This window comes from Lipotes vexillifer, unplaced genomic scaffold, assembly GCF_000442215.2.
Source record: "Lipotes vexillifer unplaced genomic scaffold, Lipotes_vexillifer_v1.1 scaffold426, whole genome shotgun sequence".
NCBI lineage: Eukaryota > Metazoa > Chordata > Mammalia > Artiodactyla > Lipotidae > Lipotes > Lipotes vexillifer.
In genome coordinates, this window is record NW_006779491.1 from 3,990,019 (window position 1) to 4,001,533 (window position 11,515).

Here is an 11,515-nt window from a genome sequence, read left to right on the forward strand (position 1 = left end):
CGCACGAGCAGATAACAGGAGCCACAATGCACAGTTAACTGCAAGCCTACGGTGTGCCAGCCACTGTGCTGTAAGCCTTCCCGTACACCACCCTGTGCAATCTTCACAAGAACCATTTGAGGAGTATTGGGCTATTCCCATCTTACCGATGAGGAAACTGAAACACAGAGAGGTTAAGTTACCTGCTCAGGGTCACACAGTAAATAACTGAGTTAAGAGTGGGCATCAGTTTGTGAGACCCCAAAGCTCAGGCTCAGTTCACTTAGTAAGTGGTAATCAAGGTTATCACGCTGGTCAGTTAGTAATGATGGCTCTATTTTTGCCTTCACACCATTACTTAGGTAGACATGTGAAAAAAAATGGCACGAAGGTTCTCGTGTCTTCAGGCCGGCACAGGCGCCAGTGAGGACTAACAAGCCTTCATTGCTTTCTCATCAGGATGGGTGATGTCAGCAAAACTTCTTGCTTGGAAATATATTGGTTTGAACTTGGCAACCTGTAAGCTGGGTTGCCATGGTTACCAGAGGGCCCTGGGGAATGATGAACATAAAGGGCGGGCTTGAAACACAGTCAAGTCCTTCCCCTCCAGCCTCACTCTTAGCTGGTGACAGTCTTTGACAGACCCTCACGTGCCCAGGGAACCCCACACCACCATATTCATGCACAACCAGGTTGACAAAATACTCCAGTCTTTTCAGCATGTAACAGCTATTAATATTTATGGGACGCAGCGAGGAAGCACTTCATGTGGATTATCTTCTTTAATCTTCCCCAAACCATACACGATATATGCTGCTGTTATTCCTATTTTACAGGTGAAGCCACAGAGACACAGAGAAGTTAAAAGACTCGCTCGGATGTCACACAGCTAGCAAATGGCAGTCTGACTCCAGAGCAAGTGCTCATAAACAGCTCATTTCTTTGCTAGAGCCAAGATCTTTAGAAAGCCACAGCAGACAGCATCTCCAGGCATCTTGTTGGTACCTAGCTTCTAAAAATTGCTGAAGGGAATATGGGTTCTTAGAAAGGCCGTAAAAGGTTTTAGGCAAGAAAGATACGGCGCATTAGCAGGGCTGTCCTAAAACAACTAGATAAATAGAAGCAACAAAAGGAAGTCCAAATTCAAATGTTCCTAGGCATCCAAGCAATTAGGCCTAAGGTCATCGTGAAAATCCCAGCAGGCAACACAGGATGGCAAGGAGTTCTGAAGGTCAATGTTTACTTCAATAAAATTAAATTAAATTAATAAAAATAAAACCCACTCTGACTCTGATGCCCAAGCTCTTGGCATCAGGCTGCATGTCCACATCTCTAGACTCACCACCTGTCTCCTCCCCAACGATGCCCCATTTATACCATTCTTGTTTTTGTTCTTTTTCTCAGAGCTCCAAAGTGTTAAGAGAATTTGCAACTGTTTCAGTAGAACAGAAAAGGCCACAGAGCATACCATGTTAATTGGGCTTGTTTTGTGGGGAGGAACGCCTGTCTTGGTGTCAGGACACCATGTAAAAATGTGTTTTTATTCCACGTAAATTAGTCTGTGTGTTCACCCCATGCTAGTGAAGGCCTGGTGGCCGAACGGGACTTGGCATTAACTCTGCCCACGGAGATCACTCATTAGTATAAGCAGGGTCCCTGTCTGCATTTTCTTTTGTCTCTTTTCCCAGACCAGAGCAGAACACAGGGTCTAGTTGGGAGGCAGATTGCAGAGCAAATGTGAATGAGCTTTCTCTTCCCAAATACTTCTCTTTAGCGTTGTCTACACTAGCAGAGGAATAATCCAGGACAGGGTCAGGCTGCAGTGAAAGTAGGATGTAGACTCATTGTGCCTGCAAGCCAGAGACATAGAAAAGTGTATTCATGGAATCTTGGAAACCCAATTCAGAGAATCTTAATAATGGAGAGCTGTTTTAATCATAGATGCTCAGAATTACAGAGTCTTAGAATTTTACATTCTTGGAATTGTGGAAATAAAGATGCAGCCAGGCATCAGGATCACAATTGCCCTCCACGAGCCTGCATTTCAGCTAGGTTGGACTTTCCCCATTTCCTCAAATGGGCTTTTGTTTCCCTCCTCCTGCCAGCCCCTACTCCCTTTGTCTGACTAGTTCATGATCATCATTCATGTCTCAGCTGAGATATCACTCCCTCTTGGGGGCCTTTCTCTCCATCTGCACTAAGACAGGCCCCTATGAGAGGAAAATGAAAGCAAGCCCCTCACCTTCCCTCATCATTCTCTTCTCCCCTGAATTGACTTAATGCTTCCCCAAGAGCTCCCCCACTTCAGTAGTCTGCAAAGTCTTTCAACGGAGGGGTTTTAGCTCTTTCATTCACCCCCAGATCCCCAGTGCCAGGCACATGCCTGAGCCAGAGAAGATACTCAGTAATATCACTGTTGAATGAATGACTGCATAGATGATCTTGGATTCTCTAGCTCTCAGGACTGGAAGGAACTTCAGTGTTAACCTTACTCACCTCCTTCCCCCAAGTCCTCTGCAGAATCCCGGACCAATAGTTGTCCTGCCTCTTCTTGAACTTCTGCAGAGAAGGGGAGCTCACCATCTCCAGGCAGGCGCGGCAATCCTTCCCTTGTAGACAGGCTCACATTACGTACCCTGTGACATTACCTCCCTACCCCGGATGTAACTCCTGGCACGACCTAGCACAGAGAAGAGCTGACTTGCAGTCCCAAAGAGCTCAGTGGCAAGAATGATTCCCCAAAGGCTTATAACAGATGCCTCACGCTGGCAAACTGGTGACGTAAGAGTTGTATTTGACATAGAGTCTGACTTTCTAGTTCCATGATTTCAAAAAGCTAAACTTCTTTGAAAGTACAATACAGATACAGAAAAGGGCACATATCACGAGGGTACAGCTCAGTGGACTCGCATAAAGTGAGCTCAATTGTGCAGCCAGCCCAGAGGAAGAAACAGGACAGGACCAGTGCCTACTGCCCCCTCTGGTCACTCTCTGCAAGGTCCTGCCCTCTTGACTTCATGTTGATGGAATCCTGCGCGTGTATTCTGTTGACTATTCAACATTCTAAGATTTGGAAGAATCCACACTGAAATCTGGCAACACTGCATCCCCAGTTCCCTATGGCAGCCGTGGCTGGGTCTGAATGACAGCTACCCTTTTACGTGGTGCACATGCTGTGCAACCGGTCCCAGGTCTCACCACTCCCATGCCGGGTGCATCTGACATGCTTCCCTTTGCTTGCCCCTGTAGGCATTCAATATTTTCCAATTATTGCCCAATTATTTTTTCCTAGATGTTGGCACCTCTAGTAGCTACATTATTTCACATGCGGAAGGCTTGTGGTGGAGCAGAACAACGTTTTTGCTTTGGAAATAGATAGACATGAGTTGGAATCCTGATTTGTTACTAACTGGAGGGTCTACGTAGCATAAGGCTTCAGAACATGGGCTCTAGTGCCAGATAGCTGGGTTCAGGAGGGTTTCAGTATGATCTTGGGCAAGTTATTTCACCTCTCCTGCCTCTGTTTCATCTGTTACGTGGACAAAAGAATGGTCCCTACTTCACAGTGTTGATAGGAGGGATACATGAGTTCATGCTTGTAAAGCACTTCGAACAGTGAGTCCTGGCACATGAGACACATTTGTTAAACAATTAAATAGATACCCTTAAGTATGTTATGTCGCTCTTCAGAAACTCAGTTCAGTTACCTCATCTATAAAATGGGAGCAGTAATGCCAGCTACCCAGGTTTGCTGCTAGAATTCAGTGAGAGAACCCATATTCAGGGGCTCCCACAGGTAGATGTCAAATGAATTTATTTGTTCTCCTTCCACCAAGAGGTACCCATTTGACTTTGGTTTCCATATGAACAATAAACAGAACTATTCAGGACTTGGCTTTGTTTTGGTCTTGGTGGTCCTGTGGCCACCTTACCATCCTCCCCTTCTGCCAATGCCCAGCCCTGGAATGGGGCTTAACAGCTTGAGTCTCTGCTTCTCTGGCTTTCTCCCCTTAAATATTCATGGCCATACATGGCCTTTATTGTCACAGCTTATTTATTAATATGTTTGAAGCTGAAGCTGGACATTTTTTTTCTGCCTTATTCATAGTTCATTTTTACATATACATTCTTTTTTTAATATTCCTTTCTCTTTCTGACTTACTTCACTTAGCATGATAATCTCTAGTTGCATGCATGTTGCTGCGAATGGCATTATTTTGTTCTTCTTTATGGCTGAGTAGTATTCCATTGCGTATATGTACCATAACCATTCATCTGTGCATGGACATTTAGGTTGTTTCCATGTCTTGGCTACTGTGAATAGAGCTGCTATGAACATACGGGTGCATGTATCTTTTTGAATTATTGTTTTGTGTGTATATATGCCCAGGAGTGGGATTGCTGGATCACATGGAAAACAGTATGGAGGTTCCTCAGAAAGCTAAAAGTAGAATTACCATAGTTCATTTTTATAAGGCAAATCCTCAAACTTAAAATGTCCGTCTCTCTAAGGTTTCCATTTCAGGAGTTATTTTGCACGTTGTTCAGCATTTTGACATGAAAGGCCTGTTTTCAAGAGGAATCAAGCTGCTCTGAATGACATGTTATTTGTTCATTAGTTCATTCACTCACTCATTCGTTCATTCATAAAACATACCTTAAGCACCATGCTTGTTTTTTGGGGGGATAAAGTCTTTATTGATAAATAGGTTAAATAGAATAAATAGAATGGTTGTTTGTTAGGGAATAAAAATGCAAGCAGAATCTCAGTCTTTCTTCACCCTGGCCTCTAGTTCTTGGCTTCTGCTTCTTACTGGACACTTTGGACAGTGAGGCCTTGCTGGGCAAGCCAGGCCTTCTTGGGCCCTTGGGGGTCTCTGTCTTCCTGGCCAGTGACGCAAGCATCATCTTGGACCCACTGCCCTTAGGAGGAGCAGTAGCCTTGACTCTTGGCCTCCTCAGCTGCTTGGACAGTGACCTCTTTAGGGACCTTGGCTTCCCTCTTTTTTTGTCTGGGAAGCAGCTCCATTCTTGCCCTTGGCGACCATGAGTTTTGAACTCTGACTCTCAGCTTTTGTCTTCCTGTGGGCCTCGGCATCTCAGCGGCTCCTTCTGCCTTTGACCTTTGACTTCCTGCCTGGTTCGTTGGCACTGGGAGGGGCCTGTGTAGCCTTGACTGGCCGTTGGGGAGGCCTTCCTGGCCTGGCCCGATTTCCCCTCTTGGTCTTTGGTCTGGCTACCTTTCCTGGGGGGTCTTCTCCTTAGGTACTCCTGGTTTGGAGGGAGGTGCCCTCACCTCTGCTGGCTTCTTGGGTCCTCTTTTCACCTCACTGGGTGGGGAAGGTCCTTCTTTGCCTCACTTGGTTTCTTGGGGCCCTTCTCCTCAGCCTCACTGGATCTCCTGGGAGCTGTCACGGTGGACGTCTTCTTGGGCGGAGTTTTCCTTTTATTCTTGGGAACTTATTTGAAGCTGCTGGTGGCCCCCTTGGCCTTGGAGTTGATGGGCCTGAGGAAGAGGCCAAGGCCTGCGTCAGCATGTACTTGAACTGAATGACTTCCACTGTCGGATGCTTCAGCAGGGTGTAAACCCTGATGGTTGCACCGAGGTCAGCAGGATGTAAACCCTGATGGTTGCACCGAGGTGCCCTGGTGCTGCAGCCATGCACAGCACCGGAAACTAGCGGTGTGGCATTTGGTCTCCATTATGGCTCAGACCTGGCTTTTCAGACCCAGACCATAAGGATGATTCTACCATGAAGGTCGAGGAGGGCGAGGAGGTCAAGGTGTCACTGGAGGCAAAGTTCCTGGGAGCCACTGCACAGGCAGATGTAGGTGGCCAACCCCCTCCCCCAGGCATCATCATATTGTTTTTAAGGAGCTAAAAAAACCAAATCCTTAGCATCTGAGTGGCACTGCTTCCATTAATCTTCACAACAATACTTTGAGTGCATTGATCATCATAATACCAGTTATTGGCTAAGGGTGTACTCTGTGCTATGCATGGTACTGGGCATTTCATGCACAAACCATTCATCTCCCCAACAATACATCAAGGAAGGTGCAATCACCCCCTTTTACAGATGAGGAAACTGAGGCTATTACAAGGTTGCTCAATGAAGCAGTGAGCTCTCACGTCTCTATGGGCTAAATCCAAGATTACTGCTCTTTACACTTTAACTTTTCATCTTAGTCAGCAAGGACTTGGTTACCAAGGGCAGAGAACCAAGATTCCTATATCTAAACCAGCTGGGGCTTTATTGGGCCTGGGTTTGGGGCTCTTACTTTTTTAAAAGCATTTTATTAAGATGTCATTTATATACTGTAAAATTCACCCGCTTAAAGTGAATGATTTAATGTTCTTCAGTATATTCACAGGGTTGTGCAACCATCATAGTAACAGAAGTTTAGAATATTTTCATTCCCTCTAAAAGATACCTCATACCTATTAGCAGTCGATGCCCACTCTGCATCTACCCTGCCCTCCATCCAGCCCTAAGCAACCTTTAATCTAGTTTCTGTGTCTATAAATGTGCCTATTCTGGAAATTTCATATAAATGGAATCATACAAGGTATTAATCTTTTATGATTGGCTTCTTTCACTTATCCTAATATTTTCAAGAGTTATCAATTTTGTTGCATGTGTTAATACTTCTTTTCTTTTTATTGACAAATAATTTCCAGTTGTATGGATATACCAAATTTTATTTACCCATTAATCAGTTGAGGGACATTTTGGTTGTTTCTGTATTTTGACTATTATGAATAATGCTGTTTAGAACATTAGCACACAAATCTTCGTGTGTTTCATTTCTCTTAGGTATATACCTAGGGCTAGAATTGCTAGGTCATATGGTAACTGTATGTTTAACTTTTTAAGGGACTGCTAGATTATTCCAAAGCACCACACCATTTTACCAGCAATGTGTGTGGGTTCCAGTATCTGAATCCTTGCTAACATTTGTTATTGTCCATCTTTTTTGTTACAGTCATCCTAGTGCGTGTGAAGTGGTATTTCATTGTGGTTTTGAATTGCATTTTTCTTTTTTCTCTTTTTTTGTCTTTTTTTGGCTGCAGTGGCATGTGGGATCTTAGTTCTCACACCAGGGATCAAACATGCCCCCCCTGCTGTGGAAGTATGAACTCTTAACCACTGGACCACCAGGGAATTCTCTTGAATTGCATTTTTCTAATGACTAATGACAGTAAGTGTCTTTTCATGTGCTTATTGGCCATTTGTGTATATTCTTTGGAGAAAAGGCTATTCAAATCTTTGGTCCATTTTTTAACTGGGTCATCAGTCTTTTTGAGTTGTAGAAATACTTTATATATTCTGGATATAATTTCCTTATCAGATATATAAATTTCAGATATTTTCTCCCATTTTGTGGGCTGTCTTTTCACCTTCCTGATGGTATCATTTGCAGCACAGAAGTTTGATTTTAATGTAGGTCAATTTATTCTTTTTATCACTTGTGGTTTTGCTGTCATATCTAGGAAAATGTTACCTTAAAAAAGCCATGAAGATTTACTTCTATATTTTCTTCTAAGAGTTTCACAGTTTCAGCTCTTTTTTTATGTCACAACTTTTAAAAAATTAAATTTAAAAATTTTTCCAGCTTTATTGAGGTACAATTAAGAAATAAGAAATGTATATGTTTAAGATGTATAGCATGATTTTTTTTTTTCTTTTCTTTTTTTTTTTTTTTTTTTGCGGTATGCGGGCCTCTCACTGTTGTGGCCTCTCCCGTTGCGGAGCACAGGCTCCGGACGCGCAGGCTCAGCGGCCATGGCTCACGGGCCCAGCCGCTCCACGGCATGTGGGATCTTCCCGGACCGGGGCACGAATCCGTGTCCCCTGCATCGGCAGGCGGACTCTCAACCACTGCGCCACCAGGGAAGCCCTAGCATGATGTTTTGATATATGTGTACATTGTGCAGTAGTTACTGCAGTTAAGCTAATTAAGATATAGGTCACCTCACATAGGATGTGTGTGTGTGTGTGTGTGTGTGTGTGTGTGCGGGTGTGTGCGTGCGCGCGTGTGTGTGCGTGTGTGTGGTGAGAACATAAGGTAACTTAACTCTCTTAGCAAATTTCAAATATACAATACAACACTATTAACTGTAGTCACCATGTATACATTAGATCTCTAGAAATGAATCATCCCGTATAACTGAACCTTTGTAAACTTTGACCAATGTCTCTCCCTTTCTGCCACCTTCCAGATCATGCAGCCACCATCCTACTCTCTGCTTTTCTGAGTTTGACTTTTTAGATCTCACATATCAATGAGATCATGCAGCATTTGACTTTCTGTGTCTGACTTATTTCATTTAGCATATTGTCCTCTAGGTTTATTCATGTTGTCACAATGTCAGGATTTCCTTCTTTCTTAGGGCTTAATAATATCCCATTACATACATGATCTATAAAAATCATGTATCAAAAGTCTATATATATATACCTATAACATATACCCCATTTTCTTAATCTATTCATCCATTTATGGACACTTAAATTGCTTTCCTGTCTTGCTTATTGTAAATAATGTTGCAGTGAACATAGGGGTACAGATATCTCTTCCAGATACTGATTTCATTTCCTTTGGATAAATACCCAGAAGTGGAATTGCTGGTTCATATGGAAGTTCTATTTTTAATAGAGGTCCCTATTCTTAAGGGACCTCCATACTGTTTTCCATAGTGGCTGTACCAATTTACATTCCCACCAACAGTGCACGAGGTTTCCCTTATTTCCACATCCTTGCCAACACATGTCATCATTTGTCTTTTTGATGATATCCATTCTAACAGGTGTGAGGTGATAACTTGTGATTTTGGTTTACATTTCCTTGATGATTAGGGATGTTGAGCATCTTTTCATGTACCTGTTGGCCGTTTGGATGTCTTCTTTGGAAAAGTGTCTGTTTAGTTCCTCTGCTTATTATTTTTTTTAATTGAATTGTTTTGTTGTTGTTGCTGTTACTGAGTTACATGAATTCTTATATACTTTAGATGTTAACCCCTTATCTGATACATGGTTTACAATTATTTCCTGCCATTTTGTAGGTTGTCTTTTTATTTTGTTGATGGTTCCCTTTGCTGTGCAGAAGCTTTATAGTTTGATATAGTCCCACTTGTTGATTTTTGTTTTTGTTGCTGTGATCTTGATGTTACATCCAAAAAATCATTGCTAAGACCAATGTCAAGAAGTTCTTCCCTTTGTTTTCTTCTAGGAGTTTTATGGGATCAGGTCTTATGTTTCAGTCTTTAATCTATTTTGAGTTATTTTTGCAAGTGAAGTAAGAGAGGGATTCAGTTTCATGTTTTCTGCATGTGGTTATCCAGTTTTTCCAATACCATTTTTGAAGAGACTATCCTTTCCCCATTTAATATTCTTGGCTGCTTTGTCATATATTAATTAACCTATCACTATATGTTGTGGTTTACTTCTGAGCTCTCTATTCTGTTCCAGTGGTCTAAGTGTCTATTTTTAAGTCAGTACCATACTGTTTTAATTACTTTAGCTTTGTAGTATAGTTTGAAATCAGGGAGTAGAGCATGATACCTCCAGCTTTGTTCTTCTTTCTCAAGACTGCTTTGGCTATTTGAGGTCTTTTGTGATTCCATACAAAGTTTAGGACCGTTTGCTCCATTTCTGTGAAAAATGCCATTGGAATTTTGATAGGGGTTGCATTAAATTTGTGGATTGCTTTGGGTAGTATGGATATTTTAACAATATTAATTCTTTTGGTTCATGAACATGAGATATCTTTCCTTTGGTCTTCTTCAGTGTCTTTCATAAATTTCTTATAGTTTTTTACTTTGCAGAATTTTCACTCCCTTGGTTAAATTTGTTCCTGAGTAATTTTTTTTTGATGCTATTGTGAATGAAATAGTTTCCTTTATTTCTTTTTCAGATGTTTTGTTGTTAGTGTATAGAAACAGCACTGATTTCTGTATGTTGATTTTATATCTTGCAACTTTTTTCAATTTGTTGATTAGTTGCAATTTTTTTTGGCTGAGTCTTTAGGGTTTTCTAAATATACAGATCATATCATCTGCAAATAATGACATTTACTTTTTCCTTTTCAGTTTGGATGCCTTTTATACATTCATCTTGCCTAATTGCTCTAACTAGACTTCCAGTACCATGTTCAATAAGAATGATAAGAGTGGACACCTTGTCTTCTTTTCACCTTAGAGGAAAAGCTTTCAATTTTTCACTGTTGAGCGAAATGTTAGAGTGGGTTTGCTGTAAATGGCCTTTATTATGTTGAGGTATGTTCCTTCTGTACCCAATTTGTTGAGGGTTTTAATCATGAAAGGGTGTTGTATTTTGTCAAATGTTTTTCCTGCATCTACTGAGATGATCATATGAAAATCTTCAATGTTTTGAGGCATGGAGTTCTCTATCTTTTATTCTAAATACAGAATATCCTATCAGCAAAGCTATGGATCTCTTTGTCCTTATGGCCTGTATTTCTTCCCCCAGTACAAACCCACGTGCCAGTGCACTGCGCTGGGTGTGAACTGTCACTGAAGTGGAGTGACACTCACACTTTATGAGTGAGAAATGGAGAGGGGTGGCAGTGCCTGGTCTTCTCCCCCATGGTGTGGAACCTCAGCCCTAGGAGTTAGCTGGGGCAGAGGATGTTAGAGAATCAAATATTCTCTGTCCATTGTGCCTGGGGTAGAGCTTCCACCATGTGAGTTGGGGGGCTGGCTGGGGCCTGAGAGACTTGATCCTCTCAGCTATGTCGGCCTGGAATAAAGCTTTTGCAATATAGGGCTTTGGGAGATGAGAAATAGCAGCAACCTTCCCCAAACTGGCAGTTGGAGGGAAAGATAACCCCTGTCTTGGTTGTACGCACCTGAATTATGACTCTGGAATGCAGTGTTGGGGGGTAATGGAGTGGGTCACAGCTTAAATGCTACAGACTCTTATGAAGATTTAGTGGATTTCCTTGAATGAATATTTCTCCATTTGCTCCATGACCTTAGGACAATTTCCAGAGACTTTGGATGCCTTAAAAACTTTTTTTTCACCCATTCAATTGTTGTTTCACTGGAAAGAGGATCTACTGAGCACCTCAATCCATCATTCTGGAAGTCCCACCAAGCACTTCTAATTTAGAGTTAATTCAGGAGGCCCTGAAGTGACTTGGTCTAGTGGACTGATATGTGTAGTGTCAGCCAGGAATCTCATGTTGTAGACAGAGAAGGTGGAGGGCTGGCAACTTTCCCAGTCCTCCTGTTTATTCTGGAGTCTGGCATGTTGGAATCAGGTGGCTCTGGGTTGGAATTTGAGCCCAGTGTCTTGTTGTTGTCACTCACCTCTCTCTCTCTCTGTAGGGTTGGAATGACAGCTCTTGTGGTCAGAGTTGTTGGGATAATTGGATGAGATAATACGGGGAGTAACTTAGTTGAGTGTATGGCAATGAGAAAATGTCTTGGTACATGATGGTTGGTTTTACTATTTACAGCCCTCTACCCAGAAGTCAAAGCTCAGCAGGAATTTTGAGGCTTTTTTCTTCT

At 42.3% G+C, this 11,515-nt stretch overlaps 1 protein-coding gene across 1 annotated transcript; it reads right to left on the reverse strand.

Moving 5' to 3' along the window:
• Nucleotides 1-4,961: 4,961 nt before the first annotated feature.
• On the reverse strand, nt 4,962-5,682 carry LOC103069534 (histone H1oo-like). Its single transcript, XM_082930958.1, is given in 6 exon segments — nt 4,962-5,168; nt 5,170-5,229; nt 5,231-5,313; nt 5,316-5,501; nt 5,504-5,568; nt 5,651-5,682. Coding segments are annotated over 6 exon segments (633 nt in total).
• Between the last annotated feature and the right edge of the window lie 5,833 nt (nt 5,683-11,515).